This window comes from Amblyraja radiata, chromosome 29 (assembly GCF_010909765.2).
Source record: "Amblyraja radiata isolate CabotCenter1 chromosome 29, sAmbRad1.1.pri, whole genome shotgun sequence".
Classification (NCBI taxonomy): domain Eukaryota; kingdom Metazoa; phylum Chordata; class Chondrichthyes; order Rajiformes; family Rajidae; genus Amblyraja; species Amblyraja radiata.
The window spans coordinates 6,237,963-6,265,360 of NC_045984.1; the positions used below are offsets into that span (position 1 = coordinate 6,237,963).

General features: G+C 39.8%; 1 protein-coding gene across 5 annotated transcripts; it reads left to right on the forward strand.

Moving 5' to 3' along the window:
- The first annotated feature begins 230 nt into the window (after positions 1-230).
- Positions 231-26,296, forward strand: pcsk4 (proprotein convertase subtilisin/kexin type 4). 5 transcript variants are annotated; one of them, XM_033046482.1, is made up of 16 exons: positions 371-888; positions 3,349-3,453; positions 8,434-8,526; positions 11,216-11,344; positions 11,604-11,680; positions 13,426-13,511; positions 14,622-14,794; positions 15,425-15,637; positions 17,668-17,768; positions 19,260-19,363; positions 20,301-20,418; positions 21,926-22,105; positions 22,715-22,839; positions 24,170-24,289; positions 24,924-24,985; positions 25,725-25,852. In XM_033046482.1, exons 1-15 carry the CDS (start codon positions 679-681, stop codon positions 24,941-24,943), a joined length of 1,854 nt encoding a protein of 617 aa, XP_032902373.1. In that variant the 5' UTR covers positions 371-678; the 3' UTR covers positions 24,944-24,985; positions 25,725-25,852. The 5 variants fall into 5 exon arrangements, with proteins under 5 accessions (XP_032902372.1, XP_032902370.1, XP_032902369.1 ...); XM_033046478.1 differs by lacking the exon at positions 24,924-24,985 and having other exon boundaries at positions 365-888; positions 25,725-26,296; XM_033046481.1 differs by lacking the exons at positions 15,425-15,637; positions 24,924-24,985 and having other exon boundaries at positions 231-888; positions 25,725-26,296.
- The last annotated feature ends 1,102 nt before the right edge of the window (positions 26,297-27,398 follow it).

Consider the following 27,398-nt stretch of genomic DNA (forward strand, 5'->3'; position numbering starts at 1 on the left):
GCGAAGGAAAAAGGCAACATTTCGGGCCGAAACCCTTCACTTGGTAGCCAAGCCTCCCTCGAACTCACCTGGTTGTGACATCACTTGTTGCCAAGCCTCCCTAGAACTCACCTGGTTGTGACGTCATTCGTTGCCAACCGCCTATCAGGAACGCACCTGGCCATGTGACGTCACTTGTTGCCAAGCGTCTATTAGGACCGCACCTGGTAATGACGTAACTCGGGAAGAACTGCGAACCAAAGATACTCGGGAGAACCATCCTGGACGAGGTCACGTGAGCGCCGGGTTCCCGACCTGGGCATGACGTCAACCCGGCCAACCACCGACGAGGCCGGCCGGTGACGTCAGTGGCCGGCAACCGGCGGGCTCGAGAGACGACCGTTGCTTCGGCGGCGGCCGACGGGGCGGGGGCGGCCTGAGCGCCTCCTTTTGCACCATTAAACGATAACAATCCACTTGACATCAACGAGAGAGGGAGAGGGCAAGGCGCGCACCGTCGGGCCGAGTTCCCGGTGCCTGGGTGGTTGGAGGAATGTGCGGGGGGTGTTGACGTGTGGCGGGCAATTGACTGCCACCTCCCCTCCCCCCCCTCACCTCACATGGCGGAAGGTGACATGATGTGGGAGGGAAGCGAGCGGCAGGGAACTCACTGCCCGGCTTCCTAACTCCCTCACCGCCATGTGCTGCCGCCGCCTCCTCCACCTACTACTACTACTGCTGCTGCTGCTGCTCGTCCCCGGCGCCCGCCAAACCTTCGCCGGCACCCGGGCCGTGCGCGCCCCCGACGCCCGCCCGCTCTACACCAACACCTGGGCCGTGCGCGTCCCTGGCGGCGCCGAGCACGCGCGCAGCATCGCCCGCAGGCACGGCTTCATCAACCTCGGACGGGTAATGGTCCCCTTCAGCCCAGTTGGCTGTGCCCCGAGTCGGGCTACTCCTTCTAACAACGAATAGTATCCTTCAGTTTTAATGTTGATGCTTGCATTCAGATTTGAGTGTTGAGCAGACATTTCCCCCAGGGTAGAGGATTCTAAAACTAGAGGGCATAAGCTTAAGGTGAGAAGGGGAGACTTAAGAGAGACCTGAGGGTCATCTCTTGTACTCGGAGAGTAGTCCTTATCTGGTCTTTGATGAGACTATACGGTGTACAATCTGAACTCCTTTCTACAGTGGAGTGCAGCATAAATTTGCAGGGTTCTTGGTTTGGCAGGTCTGTTATGTGAGGAGAGATTGAATAAAATAGAAATGAGAAAGCTGTAGAAGTGAATGCAATTAGGATTTTCAACTGATATTTGGATAGTAGATATATATATATATATATATATATATAGATAGATAGGAAGGGTTTAGTGGACGATGGTCCAAATGCAGGCAATTAGTATTAGCCCAGTCTGCCAACTCAGTCGACATGGACAACGTGTGCTGAAGGGCCAGTTTCCATACTCCACAGCTCTGCAACTTGGTTTCCAAAATTTTCTGGTGATGCGATTCTCAAGAAAATTCCGTTTTTCAAAATATCTCCAATGTGCTTTAAATAAGAAAATGTTCAAAACGTGAGTGATTATTGTAGGAAGTGAGCCATTTACATGCAGCAAGCTCCTGCCGACAGGCTGATAATCTGAAGATGGACACAAACTGCTGGAGTAACCAAGAGGGTCAGGCAGGGTCTCTGGAGAAAAAGGATAGGTGGTGTTTTGGGTAGGGGCCCTTCTTCAGATGAAGTCTGAGTTACTCCAGACTTACTGAGTTACTTGTGTCTATCTTTGGTATAAACCAGCATCTGCAGTTCTTTGCTTCTACTAGGTTGATAATCTGTTTTAATTCAGGGACACATGTTGATCAGGACTCCAAAAATTATCCGCCCGGCTCGGGAATGATGCCGACCATCTGACACCATGCCCCATCATCTACAAAAATATAGATGAGCATACTGACCCTGTGGTGTCTCATTTGAAAGACAATCCGTGGGCTCCCTGTCAGTCCACTCCAACTATCTTGCAGTGTGGTTATTTAAAAGCTGGATAGTGTCCAATGTGATTATTGTAGGAAGTGAACCATTTGCATGCAGCAGGACTGGTGAGAAATGTCTTCACTCGTGAGGTGGTGAATCTTTGGAATTCTCTGTTCTGGAGGTCTTTGGGGATTCAGTCATTGTTGCAGATCTCTGGATCGTAGGAATTAAGGGACGAGAAAAGGCAGGAAAATCTGTTGAACAGAAGCTCAAAAGAGTTCTGGTTGAATGGTGCAGTAGGCATGATGGACTGCATGGGCTATTCCTATTTTTTTTTGCATTCTTATCTTGGCTGATAGCTCAGCAGTTATTTGGGAGTGTTAGATTAATCATGTGCTGTTCTAAAGATTTAGATGTGCACTGAGAGAGTTTAAGGATGCATCCAGTGCACATTTCTTCACTATAAGCATCAGAAAGTATTAATGGCTTGAAATTGCTGTTTGTGGATTCTTATTCTATGCAAATAAGGTGTTGAACTTGGGATGTGAAATATAAGGTGAAAGCATATAGTAAATGGCAGGGCCCTTAGGAGCATTGATTTACAGAGGGATCATGGTGTTCAAATCCATAGCTCCTGAAAATGGCATCACAAGTAGATAGAATGGTCCCTCTACTTACTGCACTGTTCTATGTTCAAATTTACACTATCTTTTTGCAGGTCATCATGATAGTCACTAATAATGCCACCAGGGGAGAAAGTTATTTATCCAGATAGTGATAAGAATGAAGAACTTCCAACCATAAGGTCCAGTTGAGACAAGTAGTATAGTGCCATTAAGGCAGGCTGGACAAGACCAAAGGGGAAGGGAACATGGATTAGAAACATGCAAAATAACTTCATTGTATTATATCATTGATTTAGAACAATTTTAGAGGGTTCAACAGGTGAGGTACAAGAATGATTTCTGTGGATGAGGAATTTAGAACTAGATGCCAGTCTCCAAATAAGTGATTTATTTTGGATGAAATTCCAGTGCTAAGTGGCCTACGTGCTGTTTTAGCAAATTTTGTAATTATTCATGCATCCAAGCATTGTGCCTAGTGAAACTAGGATTTATGATTATTTGATTTACTCTGATATCAAAATATATACGTTATCATTGGCAACCTTTAACCCTTCATATGGATATGTGGCAATATTACATTTAAAAATTAAAAATCACTACATCAAAATTATTTAGCTTTGTTTCCCTAGTGACCAGGATAATTTTGCAGGAATTTGAGGAATTCTGTAACATTCACCGTGTTCAGTGATGGGAAGATAAAATTTGATCAGGTAGTAAATGTCAGAAGTACCCATTTCAAAATTGTTCTATTTTTCTCCGTATTCTAAAAAGATTTTTGAAGATGAAGATTATTACTATTTTAAGCACAAAGCTGTGTGGAAGCGGTCTATCAATCCACACCAAATGCGACATAGGCGGCTGGAAATGGAGCCCAAGGTAAAATGGCTGAGATGTATGTGTGTGTGTGTGTAGATATGTAAAATGCCCTTAATTTTAGGCTTGCCACATTACAGATAATTAATTGAATTGCAACAATTTGTTTTAGCTTTCTTTAAGTATATCAAATGTTTATACTGGTGCTTCTGAATTCAGGACTTAGTGCAGTAACACATGTAAATGTCCAGCTTGCATTCATATGATGTCCAGTCTCTGTTTCATAGCTTATTAAAGTATAAATTGGCACCAATCAAAACTAGATGCTTTTGAGGGATAATTAGAAATTCTGATTTTGAGTTTTAATATTAATCACAGAAGTTTGGCGAGATTCCAATGCTTAAGGCCTAAAGTCTGATAACATTGGCCGGTGGGGGGGTGATCGTGAGGCTAGACATGAAAGAGCATAATCTTAGCAATGCAGTACATTGACAAGGTATCAGAAAAGCAGAGGGAAAAGTTGTTAATCTTGTTCTGAGGATGACATTTTTATTTTGCATCAGAGTAGCTTAGATGTGGCAAACATTCGCAAAGTCACTTTAAAATAATGAAAGGGACTTTTGCATGAGCTTAATTTTGAGATAATAAGACCATTTAGGGAAGTAATTGCGAGAGCCCTGGCTGAGATGTATGAATCATTGTTAGATGCAGGTGAGGTGCTGGATGACTGAACGGTGGCTAATGTTATGCCTCTATTTAAGAAGGTCTGCAAGGAAAATCCTGGGAACTATAGACCAGTGAACCTAACATTTGCGGTAGGTGAGTTAGTGGAAAATATTCTGTGGGATAAGATGTAAATGCATTTGGATAGATGTGCTGAATAGTGAAAGTAAGCATGGTTTTGTACATGGGTGTTCGTATCATACGAGTTTTTTGAAGAGGTAACCAAAAAGGTTGATGTGGGCAAGACTATAGACGTTGTCTATGTGGACTTAGCAGAGTCTTTGATATGCGGTTCGGCATGGTAGGCTGCTCTGGAAGGTTAGATTGCATTGGGATCTAGGGAAAGCTAGCAAACGGGATGCAGAATTAGCTTCATGGAAGGAAACAAAGATAGTGATGGAAGGGCGTTTCACGGACTTGAGGCCTGTGATGAATAGTGTGCCTCAAAGATTGGTGCTGGGCCCATTGTTTGTGTATATATCAACAATTTGGGTGAGAATATATAAGACATAATTAGTAAGTTTGCAGATGATGCTAAAGTGGGTGGTATTATATATAGTGAAAATGGTTATCAAAAATTACAACAGGCTCTTGATCAGCTAGGCAGGTGGGCTGAGAGATAACTAATGGAGTTTAATACTGATAAGTGCGAGGTGTTGCATTTTGGGAAGTTAAACTAGGGCATGGCATGCCCCCTCCCATTGGTAAGGAACATTTGCATTTTTCAGCTTGAAATTGTGCAATATGGTGCATACTGTAGCGAGTCTTATAACTTACACTTGAATGCAATATATATGGTTTAAATTGGATTGGAGCGTTTTTGAAAGGCGGGAGGCTGTGCGGTCACTGACCACTGGCCTTGGGGGTACCCGATGAGGGAGTGGAGCAACCGAGTGGGGAGAGGGTGTGGAAGAAGGGTAGGAACTTTTTGAAATTTGATGTATTAAAATCATGTTTTAGTGCACTGTAGAAGTATGATTTCAATGTTTTTTGTATGAAGTATTTTTAAGAGGTAACTTTTTAAGGGGTAACTTTATCCACACAAAGGGTGATGGGTGTATGGAACAAGCTGCCAGAGGAGGTAGTTGAGGCAGGGACCATCCCAACATTTAAGAAAAAGTTAGACTGATACATGGATAGGACAGGTTTGGAGGTATGGACCAAAAGCAGGTGGCGGATGTGGGCAGGTTGTGTCGAAGGCCTGTTTTCACACTGTATCACTCTATGACTACATTATACCTCCACCATGCATGAATGCTTCAAAATCAAGTGATTGAGTTTTATTGCCATATACTCAAGCATAGAAACATAGAAAATAGGTGCAGGAATAGGCCATTCGGCCCTTCGAGCCAGCACTGCCATTCAATATGATCATGGCTATTCATCGAAAATCAGTACCTCTTTCCTGTTTTTTCCCCATATCCCTTGATGTCGTTAGCCCCAAGAACTAACTGTAACTCTCTCTTGAAAACATCTAGTGAATTGGCCTGCACTGCCTTCTGTGGCAGAGAATTCCACAGATTCACAACTCTCTACGTGAAGAAAGTTTGTCCTCATCTCAGTCCTAACTGCCCCCCCCCCTTTATTCTTAAACTGTGACCCATGGTTCTGAACGCCCCCAACATCGGGAACATTTTTCCTGCAGTTACAGTAAGTGAAAATCTAGCAGGCAAGCAGGATGCTTTCTCCAACCACACCCATTTGAAGTCCACTACCTTCCACCGTTTCTACCCAGTGCTTGGTACTTACTTCAAGCAGCCACTGGTTGTCCTCCAGGATGCACCGAGCCGCAGCCTGATCCATGCCAGTCACCTGGGCAAATTCGACACAGAGACTCTCTCTCTCTCTCTCACCCCCCCTCTCTTCCACTCTCTCTCCTCTCAACCCCCCTCTCTCTCTCTCCCCCTCTCTTTCCCCTCTCTCTATCTCCTCTCTCCCTCTCTGTCTCTCCTCTCACCCCTCTCTCTCTCCCCTGTCTCCCCCTCTCACTCTCTCCCCTTCCCTCTCTTCTCTCTCCCCCCTCTCCCTCTCTCTCCCCTCTCTTTCCCCTAACTCTTTCTTCTCTCTCTCCCCCTCTTTCTTCTCTCTCTCCCCCTCTTTCTTCTCTCTCTCCCCCTCTTTCTTCTCTCTCCCCCTCTTTCTTCTCTCTCTCCCCCTCTTTCTTCTCTCTCTCCCCCTCTTTCTTCTCTCTCTCCCCCTCTTTCTTCTCTCTCTCCCCCTCTTTCTTCTCTCTCTCCCCCTCTTTCTTCTCTCTCTCCCCCTCTTTCTTCTCTCTCCCCCCTCTCTCTCCCCCTCGCTTCCCCCAACTTCTTTCTCCCTCCCTCTCTATCTCTCCCTCTCCACACACTCTCTCCTCTCTCTTTCCCCTCTCTCTCTGTCTCTCCTCTCACCTCTCTTCCCCACCTTCCCCCCTCTCTCCTCTCTTCCCCATTTCTCCCTCTTACTTCACTCTCTCCCCTCTCTTTCTCCTCTGTCTATCTTTTTCTTTGCCCCCCCATTTCTCTCTTTCCCCTTCTCTCTTTCCCCTTCTCTCTTTCCCCTTCTCTCTTTCCCCTTCTCTCTTTCCCCTTCTCTCTTTCCCCTTCTCTCTTTCCCCTTCTCTCTTTCCCCTTCTCTCTTTCCCCTTCTCTCTTTCCCCTTCTCTCTTTCCCCTTCTCTCTTTCCCCTTCTCTCTTCCCCTTCTCTCTTCTCTCTTTCCCCTTCTCTCTTCCCCTTCTCTCTTCCCCTTCTCTCTTTCCCCTTCCCTCTTTCCCCTTCTCTCTCTTCTTCTCCCCTTCTCTCTCTTCCCTTCTCTCTTCCCCTTCTCTCTCTTTCCCCCTTCTCTCTTCCTTCCTTCCTCTCTCTTTCCCCTTCTCTCTTTCCCCTTCTCTCTTTCCCCTTCTCTCTTTCCCCTTCTCTCTTTCCCCTTCTCTCTTTCCCCTTCTCTCCTACCCTCTCCACCCCTCTCTCTTCCATCTTTCTTCCCTCTCACCCCTCTCTTACTTCCCCCCCCCTCTCCCACCTCACTCTCCCCTCTCTCTCCCCTCCCTCCCTCTTCTCTCTCTCCATTCCATCCCCCCCTGTCTCTCCCCTCTCTCTCCTCTCACCCCCCCCTCTCCCCCCCTGTCTCCCTGTCTACTTCCCCTCTCTCACTCTCTCCACCTCCCTTTGAGAGTCTGTCCCTTCGGCACAGAGACTCTCGCGGCAGCGGCGCCTCCGACGCCCGGACATGCACTGTCTGGAGTGCCCCTTGGCCAGAGCTGCAGCGAGCGACACGCCGGCCCCGGCAAACACTCGTCCGTCCCGGCTCCCCGCATCTGTTCCGGCCGCTGGTTCTGCTCCCATCCCTCCCGCAGCCTCTGCTCTCCAACACCTGCGGACCATGCAGTTTATCCGAGTTTTGAAATTTTAGTTGATCACAAAATTTCTCACCTCTGAGCATGAGAAATTTCTGATGAGCGTGAGGGCGTGAGTCTCACGCTCAAAGTGTGAGAGTTGGCAGCCCTGCTTTAGCAGCAGTGGATGGAGGTGGCTCCAATGGCATGGTGGGCAGTTCTATTTTAACCTAGGTTAGTGGCTGCACTTGATTTATAAGGAAAAAGACACAAAAAAAAGATTTTGATATTTGCAATGTTTAATCGGAGGAAACCTTGGCTCAATCAGGTCCTCGTGTTCAACGCAAGTGGTGTCTGGAGGATAAAGGGTGGCTGGGAATAAAATATTATGAAACCTTTGTAATGTTTGGTTTGCTTCTTAAATGAAATACAGTTTAAAAAAAAAATGTTTTGTAAATGTGCACTTCGATAAAACTTGCATAATTTAATCCCTTGCACTGGAACCATGGTCTAGATTTTTTTTCTATTTGTTGTGTTTTGTATATTTTGCAATTTTCTACCATCTATCAAAATTTGTGTGAACTTATATATAATTTTTTTTTAATGTTGTCTAACTCTCTGTGCTTGTGAAGTTGCTGCAAGAAAGATATTAATTGTACCACCTTGTCGTACTTGTGTCTAGTGACAATAGACATGTTTTTGTGTTAGACAATGTAAATATGAATTCTGGCCATCACCCATTAAATGTAAACACAAAAAACTGGAGTAACTCAGCGGATCAGAGAGCATCTCTGGAGAGCTGCCTGACCCGCTGAATTACTCTGTTTTTCTGTCTATCTTCGGTGCAAACCAGCATCTGCAGTTTCTTCCTACTCATTAAATGTACTTTTTTAAAAAAATTGAAAAGCAACCTATTAATTAAGCATAAATTGTTATGGCTCTGCTTTTCAACTGTTTTGGGTATCTCGGCCTCTGACAGGAAAACATTTCCTAAATGTACGTTTAGGTGACGTGGCTGCAACAGCAAGTTGTGAAAAGACGCCAGAAACGCTCATTTTTCGTTCCATCAGATCCGTTATATCATAAGCAGTGGTACTTGGTAAGTTTAGGTACTCTTGGAAAAAGGTAATTCACAGTTTTAAATGTTCTGGGTTTTTTTGGCCCAGTCACTGGTGCATTGAGATTAGTCGTACTTAGATAAAATGATCTATTTTTAATTTTTGAAATTTCCTGATATAAGTGATTTAATTTTTGTGGCACCAATAATTATAATACATTTTGAGTTGTAAGTGCATTAATGGAGCCAAACAAAGTTGTCACTGGGATGTTGAACATTGGGGCTAGAGAAGGTTGCACAAATTCATCTTTGGTGCCTGGGTGAATGACATGTCTACGATGGCAGTGGTTCGCAGAATTGAGCTCTTTTGTTTCGTTGTGATTTTCCTTCTGTAGTGTTGGGTCACCAGCTCCAAATGTGTATTTTCCACCAATTTTTACACATTTTTTGCACCGTAAATTTTCATCAATAAACATAGGCAACGTCCTCCCCAGCTCAGCTTCTTGGATAATGAGACTAATATATATAGTTCTTTCTATTTTAGCTTTGCATCTGACAGCAAGGATGCGAGGCTGGAAGATGCATGACTAAGAGTGAGAAATAGTTTCAAAAATTCAAATACATTATTGCAATACTTATGAAGGTAATTTTGGCATGGGGATGCTTTTTCAATTTGCAACAGCTATCATCGGAATGGTTTCTAAGTAGCAAATATATGCAACGGCAGTTTATGATACAATTTTGGCTAAATTAAATTTGGCATTGAAAAGATTTTAAGGAACGATTCCAATCAATTTGACAGTAATTTAGTCTCTGGATCGTGTTTTATTTTTACTCCTAAGGAAAGACTGAAATACCTAATATGTAGAAAATAATTTTAGGTACTAAACACGGACACTAATACATATTGAACCTAGGTTCTGCAATTCTATTCACTATTGTCAATAGAAACCTATTTCAAGAGTTCAATCTGCACATTACCACTTGATACGAAGGCTAATTTCTACATGTCATTTAATCTCTGCCAGTATATCCATTCTGGTGTCTAATTTTCTTTAGGATCTTGGAAACTGAGAAACTAATCAAAAGACTGGGATAGACTGCTGGCCCAATTACAGTCCAAATGTATGTGTATAAAACTTGATGGGCTGGATGTCTAAGCTACAGTAACATATCTACAATGTCATTCAATGTAACAGAAGCAGAAAACTTTGTTTTGGATGTACTTGAATTCTTGTTAGCATGCACTTAAGTACGAGTGTCTGGATTTGGTACACTCTGAGTTCTACATGATCGATAAGAGATGAACAGAACAGAAATGCTGAACATTTCGCATTCTTCAGACCCTTTTTTCCGTTCCACCCTGCCATCAACCCTTTGTCTTTTTTTCCCCCTACAACAATGACACTAAGTATTAAAATACCATTGGACTCTTTCCCTGTGGTGTAACTGCAAACTTTGTTCACATTATAACTTTTTGTTTGTTATTAGTTTGTTACCTTCAAGCAGATAATTGAGTGAGGTGAACTCCATAGTTTAACACTAACATACATCAAGCTGCAAGAACATTTTGTCCAGATGGGAAGTGCTACTATTTGGCAGAGTACTCAGTTGATCGATGTGCTAGGAAAATCAAATGAGGAGCCATTTCTTTCACTACAAAACAATTTGTATGAGCTATGTGCTTGTGTACATTGTTGATGCATAATGTAACTCTACCAACGTAATTACAACATTATTAGGCAGGAACTGGGGAAGACACATGAGAGCAGTTGTTATTGTGTAAGTCCACATATGACGTTTGAGTCGTTTAAAAGCCAGTTGATCAAAGTTCAAAAACCGACATGTTCCAGTAAGGAGGAGGGACAAGGATGGCGAAGTAAGGGAAATCTGGATGACCAGAGAGATTGCAAATTTGGTCAAGAAAAAAGAAGCACATGCAAGGTTTAAGAGGATGGAATCTGACAGGGCCTGAAAGGAGTAAAGAACTCGTGGGTGATCAAAAGGGGCCATGAAATTGCTTTGGCTAATTAGAGTAAATCAAAGTTCAACAGAATAGGGTTAACTCCCATTTGGAAGAGAATGTGGTCCTTCCATTATAAAAAATTCAACTCTGGAGAGCATAGCTTTAAGTTGAGATGTACAGGGCAAGTTTTTTTTATGCCAAAACTTTTGAATAGGCACATGGATTGTGTGCAAGCATACAGTATATTGATTTTTTACCCCAACCTTTTGTGTGCAGCGAAATAGATAGTTTTACAATGTTTGGTCTCCCTTAGAACATTTGTTTTATGAAATAAAGTGCAAATAAGGAATATGTAAATTCAATAAGATTGCATTGGATAGCTCTTCCTGATTTTAAGAAAAGGCAGTATAGAATGGCTATAATCCTCCGTGACTACATTCTCATTCAACGACTGTTGGAAAATATATAATCTTGTTTGTGGTCCTGCAGTCTACTGAACTTGTAATATAAGAATAAAGCACCATATTTTAGATTTTGCCAAAAATGTCTACATAATGGCCCTGCTTGAAATGAAAGCACCATTTTTTATTTGGATGGTAATAATTCTTGAACCATATTGATGTTGGTTTTAAACACATGTGACACTGAACTGATGAATAGTTCAACATTACCTTATACATATACAGCAGTGAATTGATTGGTCTTCGATTTGTATTATTTGTAGATTTTGCAAAATTGTTAATAATTGTGTTCTGTCTTATTTAGAACAATGAAATACCTAATGATCTGAATGTTCTGTCGGCCTGGAAGCGTGGTTATACAGGCAAGGGGATTGTCATCACGATACTGGATGATGGAATAGAGAAGAACCACCCAGATTTGGCTGCAAATTATGTAAGATCAATTGTGAAATCGTCTGAATATTCACCTGTGGTTAATGGAACCTCAGTTAAATAGCAGAGTAAAAGCAGTGATCAAAATTTTCACTGTGTGTGACATAATCTTTTGCTGGTGGTATGTTTACTTTGTTTGTGGTTCATATCAAGCTTATTTATGATGGCTATGAAGGCAACATGGTTTTCCCATTTAGCATTTAGCATTAGTAATAGCAAAATTGTTATCTTCTGTTCAATCAAATTTTATTTGATTGCAGGATCCTGATGCAAGCTTTGATATAAATGATAATGACCCAGATCCTCAACCAAGATACAACTATAATGATGAAAATCGGTGAGATTCTTTGCTTTGATTGCTTTTTAACTGAACAAGCAATAAATGCACGTTATCCAGTAGCTGCTCAGTTAGGTATATTTGTAATGATGGTTGCTTGGTTGTTCAAATTTAATAAATGCAAAGAGATTCAATTATATCTCAATTTAGATGCAAAGTAATGCAACATGGAAACAGCTGAAGGGTTGGGACTCATCTATACTAATTCTATCATCCAGTGCTTGGCCTGTAGCCTATGCGTAATCAATTTCAAGTGCTTGTATCGAGACCTCTTAAATACCTCTAATGACTCCGCTTCCATCACTCTTTCTACCTGGTAGAAAAAGGTGAGGGAAAAGGATGGGGCAAGAGCTGGCAAGTGATGGGTGGATCCAGATAGTGGGGTTGAGTGATATTGGGGGGGGGGGGACAACGGGGGAGATGATGACCAAAGCTGGAGGTGTTAATGGAGAAGCCAAAAGGGTGCAATTGATGAAGTCTGATAAGAAAGGATGATGGGAGAGAAATGTAGAACCAACAGAAGGGTGGTGATGAAAGACATTTGTTGATGAGTCGGTAGAGGACAGACAGGTCAGCATGGAAAGAGGAACCACTCTATGTCACCATTTCTAGTATTGCGATATGATCCTAGTAGCTGTATTGGCCTTGGCAATATTTATAATCTATACCTGTCACTTTTGACATATCTTTAAGTTGACATCCAACGAGGAAACTTAAGTGGCAGTTAATTTTTACTGCTTATGGTAGAAGATAGCTCACAGTGTTTATTTTAGTGTTGTATTGAGAAACATTGACTGCTTTGGGCATGCTCACTTGAGCACTGCCTTGATTTGTAATTTTGCAGTTTATTGTCATAAACGACTTTGCAGGCAACAGCCAGCAGATGGCATTAGTAGACAAATTATTTTGTACAAAAATGTCCAATGTCCTTTTGGTGTGTAAACATATTCAAAAGTTTTATTGATTTCATATGAGTAGGACCGAATTATTCATAATGGATACACACGTACAATTCTAAAGTGGGGCTTAGTATTACGGGAGGGTTCCTACTGCTGTAACAACTCTTGGGGCGGGGGGGGGGGCGCGCGCAATCTCTTTTTTGTTATCCCACACCCAGAGAGTTGCGAATCTGTGGAATTCTCTGCCACGGAAGGCAGTGAAAGCCAATTCACTGGATGTGTTCATGAGAGAGTTAGATTTAGTTCTTGGGGCAAAGGGAGTCAAGGGATAAGGGGAGAAAGCCGGAACGGAGTACTGATTTTGGATGATCAGCCATGATCATATTGAATGGCGGTGCTGGCTTGAAGGGCCGAATGGCCTACTCCTGCACCTATTATCTGTTTCTATGTTATCAATTTGTGGGTAAATACTGTTATAATCTGCCTACTTCAGATAGCATTCTTCATTCAAACCAGATGCAATTTCAAAATGTTCAAAACGTGAGGCTTTTTAAAGAGGTGGTAAGCATTTCTACCAAATGTTAGCTCAAGGAATATCCTTTTTGCTGTCATGAGTAAATGAATAACCTCTCAACTCCACAGCAGTGATTCTCAAGTTATTTGGCGGGTCACTTTTTTTAGTTATTAACTCCACCCCACTCACACCTTCCACTTAATGTTTTGACCAGCATGTCACACGAGTCACAGCAGTCCGGCTACAGATGGAGGATGATTGCAAATTTATATTCATGAGGTTGGTGGTATAATTTCAAGTCCTAACATGTAATTATCCTATGCTGTTTACAGACACGGGACACGATGTGCTGGGGAAGTGGCTGCAGTGGCAAATAACATCTGTGGAGTTGGAGTAGCATTCAATGCCAAAATTGGTGGTAAAATTTCATTTTTTGTTACAATATGGTAACTTAAACTGGCTTTGGTGTTCATGCTGAAAAACTGGTTATATGATAACATAATGATAAAGTTGATGGATTATTATTCCACAGTCAAGAATTTGAATCCTATTTTTTGACGGAGGGGGATTTTAAATTCTGGTGATTAAACAAATCTGGCTTTGGTCTTGTGAATGACAGTCATGATTTTTTTTTTTAAGACCTGTCTGATCTGTGATTGGAAGTCTCCCACCCTTGCCCACTCTAGTACAAAAAAAGACCGAAAGTGCTGGAGTAACTTGGTGTTCAGGCAGTCTTCTCTGGAGAAGACAGATAGGCAATGTTTCAGGCTGGGACCTGAAATGTCACCATCCATGTTCTCCAGAGAGCTGCCTGACCTGCTGAGTTACTCCAGCGCTTTGTCTTTATTTGTAAGCCAGCATTTGCAGTTCTTTGTACTCTAGTACATATGTGACTTGGTTCTCAGTTTGGTGACATTTGGGTAATTACCAACAACATCTTCATCCAACATATAAATAGGGAGAAGATTGGACTTTATTACCTTCCATCACAGTGAGGAATGTGGGGAGCTGCTGCGGTGAATGTTTATGTTAATTTTTATTTTATTTGGCTGTGTGTCTTGTTGCTTTTCACTTAGTATGGCTGCATGGTAACTCAAATTTCACTGTACCTTAATTGGTACATGTGACAATAAACTGACCTTGAAACCTTGACCTTGAAAAAGGGGAAAGATTTGTCGAGGGGTAATCAAATTTATAAAATGTAGACCTTTTGTGTGTGGTTGCATTTTATGAAAATTTACTTACTGAAATATTTTGATTATGTCCCTTCTTATTGCCAACCACCTTGACCCATCCCCCATCTTTTTATTGGTATCATGCAGATGCTGTGTACTTAGTATATTTCTTGAACTTTGTCTTTTTGTTTTATTCTCGTATTACAATTACAACGATAGCTATCTTAACACTTAGATTGCTCTTGTTATTTAGGAATGACAGAACAGCTTTTACACGGTGTAGATTTCCGTATTTTATGATCACTCTACCATATCTTTCTCAAAACCTCATTATCTTTGTTTTGTGTCTGCAGGAGTAAGGATGCTTGATGGAGAGATTACAGATGTAGTGGAGGCTCGCTCTCTGAGCCTCAACCCTCAACATATTCACATCTATAGTGCTAGCTGGGGCCCAGAGGACAATGGGCAGACTGTGGAAGGTCCAGCAATGTTAGCAAGTCGGGCATTCCTTAAGGGCATTACAAATGTAAGTTAAATAGATTTTCTAAAATTGATTATTTTATTATCATTCGTGTTGGATACATCGTGAAAATGTGTTAATCAATGAATGACAAATAATGTGCATGTACTGCAGCAGTTTAGTCACGGTGACTAACTCAGATGATTCAGCATTTGAAACGGTGCAAATTGATCTAATTATTGAAGGAACATGGTATGATTGCCCACATGCTGCAATAATCCACACTCCCATTTATCATGGAGTGAAATGGAACTCTGTACACAACAGTTGCACAAGATAAAAGTTAATTTTGCCACTTCTATCCCTTTGTGTATCTCTTGGCTAGGTATTGTTTTTTCAAATGCAATTTTCTCTTTTTTAATACTAAAGCATAGTCTTATGATTGATGGTGAGAAGAGGAAAATTTAATTTGGCAATTAGTTTCTAAACTGCACTGTAAAGGTGCCTTGGAAAATGGCCTAACAATTACCTTAATGATTTAGTCATCTAGCTATGCAAGTTTCCTTATTTAATCTTTGTCAATGTTTGCAATCTGTATCAATAAGGTTATGTTTGAGCTTGCACAAATGATTTGAACATATACAAATTGAAACTGATTAGCTGGCGATTTGTACTTGTATATTTATTTAATCTTAGGGACGAGGTGGTCTTGGTTCCATCTTTGTCTGGGCATCTGGAAATGGAGGTTTCCAGTATGATAACTGTAATTGTGATGGCTATACAAACAGTATCTACACACTGTCCGTGGGCAGCACAACTGAACAAGGGAACATACCTTGGTACAGCGAAGCCTGTTCTTCAACACTAACTACCACTTACAGCAGCGGGACCAGAATGGAAAAGCAGATCGTAAGAAAGATAAAATCATTTTCCTCCAATGCTTTTTTGTTGTTTCGGGGCATAGGTGGTCACAGTGGCTGGAAATTAGCTTAACATCATGAGCACTTTGAATATGTACTAGTATTCCACGCCAGCAGCCAGCTGTCTTGGAATATTAGACTGTAACTGGAAAATGGATTCGAGGGTTGAGGAAGGCAGTTTATGTTTTGAGATGGACGGTGACTACTGAAAGGTGGGAACGATGGTGGTTCAGTAGGTTGAAGATGCACCAAAAAAGTTCAGCTCTTTGACTTGTTTTTGTAGTTCTATACTTTTCCTTTGCCATAGATTAAAATGAACTACTTTACACTTAGTTCAAGAGCATGGTGATGTGTGAAGACTTTTATTCTTTACATCTGGCATTTTTTGCAGAATGTAGCCATTTCGTTTTCACCTTGGGTCTGAAGTTGAGATACAGTGTTTCTGTGCATTCTTTATTAAGAATGGAGCTAATTTACTTAGTTTAGTTTATTGTCACGTATACCATGAAAAGCTTTTTGTGTTGCATGCTATCCTGTTAGCAGAAAGACTATATATGATAACAATCAATCTACCCACCATGTACAAATACAGGATAAAGGGAGTAACGTGTAGTGGAAGATAAATTCCAGAAAAGTCAGGTTAAACATAGTCGAGGGTCTTCAATGTGGTAGATGGTAGCTCAGGACCATTCTCTGGTTGGTGATAGGATGGTTCAGTTGTCTGATAACAGTTGGGAAGAAACTGTCCTTGAATCTGGAGGTATCTGTTTTCATACTTCCATACCTCTTGCCAGAGGGGAGAAGAGGAAATGGCCAGGGTGCGACTCATCTTTGATTATGTTGCTGGCCTTCCTGAGGCAGCGCGAGGTGTAAATGGAGTCAACGGAAGGGAGGTTGGTTTGGGCTGGGCTGCGTCTGGGTTGCGTCTGTGATGGTCTGGGTTGCGTCTGTGATGGTCTGGGCTGCGTCCACAATTTTCTTTAATTTCTCGCCATCTTGGTTGGAGCTGTTCCCAAAACATGCTGTGATTCATTCCAATAAAATACTTTCTACATATTTGGATAAGTGTAAGTTATTTGATTATGCTTTCTTCCCTCTCCATCCCTACCCTTTCTATTGATTAACTCAAAGTGAAAAATCTTCCTTTCAAAGGTAGACAAAAGTGTTGGAGAAACTCAGCGAGTGCTGAGTTTCTCCAGCACTTTTGTCTACCTTTGATTTTCCAGCATCTTCAGTTCCTTCTTAAACAAATCTTTCTTTCAAGACAGGTGTACATAGATTAATCATAGAATACAATGCACCTTGCTCTAATATGCTTATTGTTTACCTGCGGAAATACAATGTAAAAATGATACAATAGCATTTATAATTAAAAACAGAATATTGCAGATATTGGTAATAAACATCAGATGTATCCATCTCTCTGTTAGCTCTCCCCGATCTGAATATCCACAACATTTTCTATTTGTCAAAATTTTATAACCAGGTACCTGGTAGATTGGATGTAGAGACCTCAGTTAGGTGAAGTGTAAACGGCAAGAAGATTTTTGAACTAATTAGCCTATTTTGGCCAAATTGTACCAGCCCAGTTGTCCTGCATGCCATACTGACATGGTCTTTCAGCAAGGACGACCGATATGCAAACTGACTTGAGCTGGACCTCAATTATCTTCTGCTACTTCACCAGTATAAAAGACCTATGTTCAGATTTTTAAATCAATGATTTTGTTAAAAACACTAACTTTTAAGAAAAAGTTAAATTGCACAACCATTCAATGGAAAAAAGAAGTACCACATGGGCCAGGCAGTGGAATCCATTGATATCCAACCTCTTAGTTGACCTCCAAATTTTGTGCTGAAACCTCAACAATGGTTTTCTCTGAACATGTCAGAAAAAGGCAAGTATGTTTAGATTTGTTGTTTGTTTAGATTTGTCGTTTATAATCTCGTGTCCCCACTTCCACTCTTTAAAAAAATATCTCTCCCCCCCCCCCCCACCCCAAATTTCTCTGGCCCCAGGTTACAACAGATCTGCGGTTACGATGCACTGAAAAGCACACTGGGACGTCAGCATCTGCACCACTTGCTGCTGGGATCATAGCTCTTGCTATGGAGGCAAAGTAATTTATTTTACTCTATAAATAAATTTGCATATTTATGAGGCTGACTATCTTGTTTAAATAGATATAAGCACTTAATTGAACAAGAGATAGTACTTGATTCATTGGAATTATTATTTAATACATACGCAGCATTAGCAACTCATTGAGATGAGGCTTCTAAATAAAAATTCAGCCAGACAAATGGGTTGGTTGTCCATTAGCAGTGTCGTATCAGGGCTTTTAACTCCTGTGCCAAAACCATCCCACTACCTTGGACAGGAAAGATAATCCACAATCACTTTTTCATTACCAGCTATTCTATTTGTATTTCTTATTCTCTGTTTCCTCGCATTCAAGCTGTAAACAACTTTTGTCACAATTAAAGTTCAACTGACTTTCAGATTTCTGAATCTGTACCTTTTGCTTTTGTAGAAGTTGTCACCAATCATTATCTGGCCTCATTTTATTCACTTCTGTTTTCTTGATTCCATTTACACTGATCATCCATTTTATCTTTCGGACCTCTCTGCTTTCTGAAATTGCTTATAAATTCCTTCTCTAAATTGCGTCTCTTGTGATACTATTTTGTATGATTTTTTTTTTTGTTCTCTTATACAAGCATAGCTTTCTTGAAATCTTTGATTACAAGAACAGGATCCACCTGGTCTGTAAAGTTATGTATGATGTTGATATTTTATTTGGCACTCAATTTAAATGAGCTGTATATCCTACAATTGATCTTTGAGGACAGAAATCATCTTTAATTCATGCCACAAATTATTTTTCATTTTCGGGCAGCATCTCTGGAGGTCATGGATAGGCAATGTTTTAAGTCGGGTCCCTTCTTCAAACCTGAAACGTCACTTATCCTTGTCCTCCAGAGATGCTGCCTGACCTCCTGAGTCACTCTAGCCATTTGTGTTACTTTTTGTAAACCAGCATTTTCAGTTTCTAGTCCCCATTATCATTTTTCATATCCTCTCCATTTCCAGTCACAATCTCCAGTTGACTTCATTACTTGAAACCAAGTTGAACTTCTAGGTATGATGTTTCAATGGTGTTGATAGCATGCTTCCATTTCCAGTGTCTGTCCTGGTCTCTCTACTGAAATTGTCCTGCAAGATTTCTTTGGCACTGCCCACCTTTATGACGCCTGTGCTGGCATTGCACAAAGATTGATTATATTTCCATCGTTTGTCCATTCAAATAAGACTAGGTCTTGCAGATGGTGTTGAATCTGGAGGTCCATCCTCAAGATGAAGATTTAAAAAAAAACTGCAGATGATAGAAATCTTAAATGGAAAAAGCTGGGCATTTCCAGCTTGGCGAGTCATGCAGATTCAGTGGAAAAATAAATCGTTAATGTTGCAAATCTGGGATCACTTTAGATTAGAAATTTAGATTATGTACTTGTATTGCTTGTCCAAGTCCTCAAATGAGCTAAATAAATGAAAATTTATACTAAAATATTAGAATTCAATAGCTTAAAGATTCTGTTTTTATTTGTAGTCCTGCACTGACTTGGCGTGATATGCAGCACCTTGTAGTGAGAGCATCTAAACCTCTTAATTTGAAAGCGGACGACTGGGCCAAAAATGGAGTGGGGCGTAAAGGTAAGAAAGAGTAGTTTAAGTTGTGTATATCCTTGTTAAGTGTATGAAACAAACCGAAGAACATTTAAAAAAAAATAGATTAAAAAAATTAATTAACATTAATGAATGTTCACATTTTATTTATCCAAATAACATTTTTGCAAAACATGCTCTGTTTTGTTTCATACTAACTGGGAAGCTTCCTACAATATTTTAAAACTAATTGCTTCGATGTTAAAATTGCTGGATTAAAGTGATTTTCATTTTTGAATTTGGATATCCAAAAGCAATTAAGTTTCTTTTGAGTGTTGTGATCGAGCATACAATTTAGAACACCTAAATGTCTATCTGGTAAAATACCAAGCATGGCAACCATCATAAAGAAGTGTGTATTTTTGGTATTAGCTGGAGTTAGTAATGATAGAAATTGACATTGGTAGGGAGGTGGTTGTTTGGGCTGCTGTGCTATGGATATGATCTATTCAAAGCAAAAACCCCATAAAGAATGTAATAAAAATGATCCTTCTAATTGGTAACTATTAGGATTATCAGCATATGTTTCCACATCTGTGGCTGCAGGTTATCTATGGAAGTAACTCTGCGTTATGTTTGGGCATGAAACAATATATCATCAGGATTAAGAGCAAGGTGGTTTGTGGTTGTTAAGAATGACCAAAATGTTCAATTTCAAGATAATTGGAGATTGGATTTGCCTTAGTTTTTGTGATTTAAAATTACTGCAACTAATAGATATTTATCCAAGAAATTATGATCCTTGATTTTCTTTTCAATATGTAAATGTGATCTATTGAAAAAGATTATTATAATACAATACATTGGACCTTTTGAGTATTGGAAAACATTTATGATTTTTAAAATCTGTGAATACAATCACATGACTTGATCTTGGACCATGAAACAATGCCTGATAATTTGAATTATGATTAATTGTTTTCAGTGAGCCACCATTATGGATATGGACTACTAGATGCTGGACGTCTGGTGGATTTAGCAACAAAATGGTTGACTGTTCATCCACAGAGGGAATGCTCCATAGAGATTATTAAATCCCCCCAGTAAGCATGCTAAATGAGATTGGAATTGTTGTTGTATAGTATAGAATTACAGATGGCTCTGAATGTCTTGCAACATTTTACTCCATTATTTAGTTCTTTATATTACTGCCCAGAATTTGGAAACTAAACTGCCATTTGGAAGAATAAAATGACAAATGACTAACAACATTTGTCCTATGCTAGGCATGCATCTACCTCACACAATGGAACAAACCATATAGCACATCAAATAAGTAGTAGAGGCTATTCTTGAGAGCGATTAAATCCAGAAGTTTAAATCTATACTGATAATAGACATGCAACAGAAATATTGGTGGCCATACAATATTGTTAAATTAGTATAAATAAAATCTGAATAATATTATGAAAGGGGGGGGAAAAAAAACGTGTGTTCATATGGCACTTTTGTGCTTTATACCTTTTGAAGCATTCTACGCAATGACACTCTTGAACTGCGATTCATATTGTGTAGATACTCCAATCATTCCAGGTCACCTTGCAAACAACAATTGAATGATCAGTTAAAAACTGCTTTATGGTGGTGGGGGGGGGGGAAGAGAATAATTTTGTATACATCAAATGAAACTGCAGCTGGCTGGGAGTGTGTTTTAAAACTAACACCGTCTCGGAATCCATGGATCATGTGCAAGATATTGAATTGTTAGTAATATGTTTGAAAAAATGTTTGCTTCATTATTTGGATATTTTGTCTCTGAATTTTTTTGAACCATCTGAAGCTTTCATCTTGAACTCTGAGTAATATTTAATTATAAGAAATTGATTTAAACAGCAAAGAACAAAGGCTTATTATTTTAGGTACAGGCTGGTACACTGCTGCTGTGGTATTTACTTGGCCTTATGAACCACTAAATTAGCTTTAGCTTAGTGTCTTTAATAATGCTTCAGTCTTGTACTGTCTGTAATCTTGTTATTGCTGTCTGTAACACATTCTCAGCCATCTGTTATTTTATATAATGTATACACAACTCAAATCAATGAAAAAAAAATGTGTTCTATTTAGCAAATATTCTAATCAGTGTATTTTCTTCCAATAACCATAAGATTTTACCAGTTCCATTTGTATCTAATGAAAGTCGCTTTGGATCTACGAGTACATAATCAGTACATCTGTGATTTCCAGGAATGGCAAGGTTCTCCTTATTCCAAAATATTTTTTTTGTGTTAAGAATTTGCCTCCATCTCTTAATGGTGAATGGATAGTTAATGTAGTGCGAGTATGCATATATTCTGCATTTTTGTATTTTTCTTGTATGTAGCACACATACTACTTTAATATAGTTTTCCCATTTCTGATCTAGGTAACTACTTTGATCACTATGCTGCTTCTGAACAATGTGACAAAACAGCAATATTCCGGAATATTCCTGAAAATAAGCATAACCAGCTTTCTCCTTTTGTTGGTCATTGGTTTGATTAATTCTTTACACCACCCGTATTTTTTTTTTCTTCAATAAAAAAAGTAATCCTCTTTCCTTTCACCACTCAGAGTGATTTCTGACAAGCTTGTTATCAAGAAGCACATCAATGCATGTTCTGGAACAAAAAATTATATTCGATCTCTTGAACACGTGGAAGCTCGAATGTCACTGAGTTACACTCGACGAGGTGATCTGAGAATTTATCTTATTAGTCCTAGTGGAACGTGTTCCAACCTTGTTGATGTAAGGTATGTAGGTCTAAGTAGTTATGATTTGAAAGTCCACATTTGACCAGAACAAACTACCTCATCTCTCATCACTAATTTTGCTGCTTGTAATTATTAACTAACCTTGGCCCTCTTCATCAAGTTTTCTTGAGGCGTAGCTTATCCACAATACTGTTCAGAGTTATAGGTATGATATGATATTATAGGTATGATATTATACAGTGTGTAGCCGAAGAAGATTATTTTAAAGTCCCCATGCTTCAATTTTTCCTCTATTTTACTGTTGGGAATAGATGGATTCAAAGCATGAAACGGTTATTCAGTTCCTAACCTTGAATGCAATGTGGCGTTGGGAATAAAACTTCAAATGCCTGGTTGATCATGGGTCTAACTTTCTGATGTCCATTAGTGTGCTTATTAAGCAGTAAACATGGGGAGAGAGAGCAAGAAGTGAGGGAGCTCTTTTACAGTGGTATTTTGTTTAATAATATTCATAGTTTAAGAATAGTTGCCTATATTTTACCAACTTGGGCCTGCTGCAGAAGCTGAGACTAATGTTCAAAGCTACTGAATTGGAGCACAAGTGAGACGGGCATATGTTTACCCAGATTGATTTGTTTTTCTCTTAAGACCACATGATGCATCACCCCGTGGTTACAGAGACTGGACCTTCATGACTATACACTGCTGGGATGAAGACCCTAAAGGAGTTTGGACTCTTAAGATTGAAAACAAAGGAAGTTCCAGAAACACAGGTATGAATTGACATAATATTTTAATGCAATTATTTTAGTGATCTTGTGCTCCATGAATATTGCAACACGGCTGGAAACTGTTTTGTTTACCAAGTGCATTGACTTATTTTTGCACTGAATTCCAAACAATTGCAGAATTTTGTAGAGGTAAGTCTGAGTACCTAATCTCAAAGGCATTGCCTGCATTTCGAAAATGAAAAGTCATATTATGGAATTTTTTTGTGTGGAGGTAGGTTTCAGCTTATCGTTTGCAGTGCAATTGCTTATTTCTGGTGAATACAATAGGTAACATGTTCCCACAAATGAAGTGAAAGAAATGGATCTTAGTTTTTCTGGTAGGATTGTCCCAGACACAATTTACTGGAGTTTATGAATGATGCCATTGGTGCTTAGGAACTCTTTTTAATGTTTCCAATTAACACTGTTCCCAGTAGAACATTGGCATAGATATTTGATTCCAAGGTGGAGTTTGTATTTTCCTGCCAATTTGGATGGAAGACAAATGTAAAACTCCTGTCAGACTGGCTGAAGCACGTTGTTACTGTCCCCTGAAACTCAGGAGGCAAATGTCGCATAGTTTCTATCTTTAGTATATACCATCCTGTGCAACATTAGGTGAGATGACCACATATTTCAAGATTTTTAAAATTACTATTGAACTTTATATGATTCCAGTGAGGAGATGAGATGTTGTTAAATCCCTGGGTTTATAAAGGTACTACTTCCACTTACTAGCTTAATGCATCAGCTAGTGGAACTGCCGACTCGCAATGCCATGGGCCCAGGTCTGAAGCCGACCACTGGTGTCCAGAGTTTGCACATTATCCCTGTGACCATGTAGGTTTCTCCTGGGTGCTCCGGTTCTCACTCCTCCCCTCTCCACCACATCCCAAAGACATGTAGATGAGCAGCTTAATTGGCATCTGCAAATTGCTACTGGTGTGCAGGTGAGTGGTAGTATCAGGAGGAATTGAGATCAGCGGAAAATTATAAAAGAGGGATTAATGTCTGATTAGTGTAAATAGGTGTTTGGTTGGTGTGGAATCGGTGGGCTGAGGTTCCCATTTCAGTACATTTTTATGATTCTAAAATATTTCCAAATTAAAGGGGATCTGGACCCATTATTTAAAGTTGATACTATTAGATATATTAATTTTATGCCAAAAATGACAGACCTTGTATCTATTTGCGTGCCATTAAAATACATAGCATAGTTTTGGCAGTACCTGTTGCAATTGTCCCAAGGCAGGCTAAGCCATTGTCAGATTATTTCTCACACGTAAGTGCAAAATAATTGTAATGCAATTATTTCAAAATGTATCTTCTGCAGGAGTTTTGTCCTACTTTAAGATGCAATTGTATGGTACTGAGGAAGACATGATGGCAAGACGTATGAAAGACACAGTAATCAATGACTGTGGGAAATGGAATGAAGATGGACTCTGTCAAGGTATGCACAATAATGTTTGAGGAACCCGATAATGTTCTAGAAATGTAACAGTTGATATTAGCTCTTCTGAACATTTATTGGCACAGTTATATTATCGTTATAATAATAAGTAGCTAGCATATTAGAGATGCTTTTCAATCTTTGTTGTACAGCCGATTCACATTCCTAGGACCATTTTGTAAATTAGATGATTGGCACATGTACTTTCTGTAATTATCCATTTTTGTAATCAGGAATTAAGTTTTACTGCCCCTAATCATGTTATAACATAACACGTGGCTTCAACAATTAATCCCCTCAAGAATTGATTCATGGAACTTTTGCATCCCAGCACATTAAATTTATCCCATCTTTCAAATGATAAATTAATCCTTGGTAAAATAAGACCAAAGCGAACTGTGTAATGTGTTTGCTTTTGTAAGCAATAAGGAAGCAGTAAAACATAATAAATCTCAAACACATAATTCCATGCAAAATTTGTAAAATGAATGGCACACTGCTTTTGTATGTTTGAATGGCCTTCTCGCATCACTGAAACTGGTTAGAAGCATGAACTAAACTAGATTAGTACCATTTTTATATACCAGCCTTTCAATAGTCTCAGACCACTTGTGTCCTTTGATTACCTCGATAGAAAGGAAGTCAAGAGCTTGATCATGACACTATTTCCACTTCATCCAGCTGCATCCCTCCCGGGTGAGTGTTCCCAGCAAAAGTATTGTGCTGTCTGGATTAAATGGAACTATCCCAACCCAATGGATAATGACATTAAATTAAACATTTGATTTTCATTAAGTTGAACTGTTACATGGGAAGAAGCAGTGGCTTCATCTTGATGCAATCTGAAGTTGAACTAAAATAATGGGATATTTTTTATATACTTGATATCCAAATTCTTCTCATGATTATGCATTAAAACATGTTTTTGTGATTCGATAGAGAATAGTTAAATATCTTTCTGACGTTTTTATTTTACATCAAGTAGAATGTTTTGGATTATAGATACAGTATGAGCAGTGAGGACTCTGCATTGTTGAATAGGCCTGATAATTGCATGCAGAACTGGCAGTTTAATTAAATAACACATGCCCTTCTGCTTTTCAATCCATAGTCCTGGCATGAATTATGAGCACATTAATAGCGATAAGGCATGTGCAAAGTATGGGAATGGCAGGTAAATAAAAAGATTTGTATTGACAGCATTGAGCTGTCATTACAAGATTGAAAATGGAACTATTTAAATATTCCCAGCCTAAAACATCATTGGATTTGACTATTAGCTTGCAGATTGTGGTGGGTGCTTCTGATTAATATCTGGATATGACATCGTTTCTTCAAGTAAATCATAAATTTCTGCTATCATTAAAAAATATATTTGCAGACATCTGAAAATACAATCGATTTTTTAACCTCCCCTTTGCTTTCTTTTTTTCAGAATGTCGTGGTGCTTTTGTTATTTTTGGACGCCATTGCCTCAGTTACTGCCCTCCACACTATTACAGTGTTGCAAGGACCTTAAATAAAACAGTAAATGGTGTTCACAAAACTTTGGCAGTATTGGCCTGTGACCCTTGCCATTCGTCTTGCTACTCTTGCAATGGCAGTTCTCAAAATGACTGTGTGACATGTCCGTCATTTTCTAATTATGATGAAAATCAGCATTCTTGTTCACCTCCAATTTACCCAAGTCGTTCCAATATGAATGAACGGGAAGACCAAAAACATGGACTTTATAAAATTGCTGTGGTACTTGCAATCCTCATCGGAGCACCAGTTGCTGTGATGTGTTGCGTAATGTCATTGTCATGGCTTATATGCCGTTTGAATATTGGGCAAGCTTTCATTGTAACCGCTTCGGCAACTGGAGCCACAGAAGCAACGCAATTACAGGTACATCGTGACACTACAGATGAGGGAACTGGAAGCAGCGAGACAGAATCTACTTATTTTCTTACACATTTGGATCAACAATAAACTTATTAAAAATAAATCTATTTAACATGCAGATTCAGTAGTCCTTATTGAATTGCAGAATGAGTTGACTGACAATTCATCCAGAAGAATATATACTTTTCAAAAATGACTTTGGTTCAAATACAGTTTCTAATGCAAATGAGAACATCTTATAAGAAGGCACAGTGCTGGAGTAACTTAGCGGGTCGGGCAGTGTTATTGGAGAACATACGTGACGTTTCGGGTCGGGACTCTTCTTCATACTGATTGTGTTGGGGGTGTGAAAAAGCTGCAAGAGAGGAATGGGAGGTCAAAGCCTGTCAAGTAATAGGTTGAATATAGGTGAGGGGAGGTTTTGATGAGCAGATGTTTGGACAAAGGCCAGAGATGAAAAGATAAAAGGATAGGAAATGTGCAAATTGTGAAGCCAGAAGCAAAAATATAGGTGGAAAGGAATAAATGGAAGTGGTGAAGCACAGGGAAGAGGGGAGTGGGTGGTGGTGTTTGCAGGTGAGTTACCTAAAAGTCGATAATTCAATGTTCATACCATTAGGTTTTAAACTACCCAAATGGAATATGAGATGTTGTTCCTCCAGTTTGCATGTGGCTTTGCTCTGTCAATGGAGGAGGCCCAGGACAGAAAGGTCAGAATGGGAAGGGAAGTTAAAATAGTTATTAAATGGGAGACCCAGCAGGCCTTAGCAGACTGAGCGCAAGTGCATAGAAACATTTGCCAAGTCTACTCTTGGAGATCAAGCAGGCCTTGGCCTTTGTTGGTTACATTAGGTTAAAGTAACCAACAAACAGTCCTCGTTCCAAACATACACTGGCACTATCCCCTAATTTTTCTCTGCTGCATTGACATCTGCATCAAGGTTGCCTCCTGCACTCGAACAGAACTCATTGCTTTCAATAACTACCTCTAACTTCCACCCTGCCCTCAAATTAACTTTGACTATTGCTGACATATCTCTCCCTTTGCTTGATTTCTCTGCATCCCTCACTAAACTATAAACTGATATCTACAACAAATCCACCTCCTTCCACCTTCCTCCTGCAAAAGACGCTGTCCCCCTACTCTTAATTTATCCATAGCATTCAGCTCCCAAGATGAGACTTCCCATTCTAGAACATCCAAGATATCCACATTCTTTAA

Bases quoted from the DNA above. Each gene is read 5' to 3' on its own strand.
- pcsk4 (XM_033046478.1), top strand. From the start codon at position 679: ATGTGCTGCCGCCGCCTCCTCCACCTACTACTACTACTGCTGCTGCTG. The intron at 8,527-11,215 runs GTAAGTTTAGGT...TGTCTTATTTAG, and splicing joins ATCATAAGCAGTGGTACTTG to AACAATGAAATACCTAATGA. The intron at 17,769-19,259 runs GTAATTTATTTT...TTTTATTTGTAG, and splicing joins GCTCTTGCTATGGAGGCAAA to TCCTGCACTGACTTGGCGTG.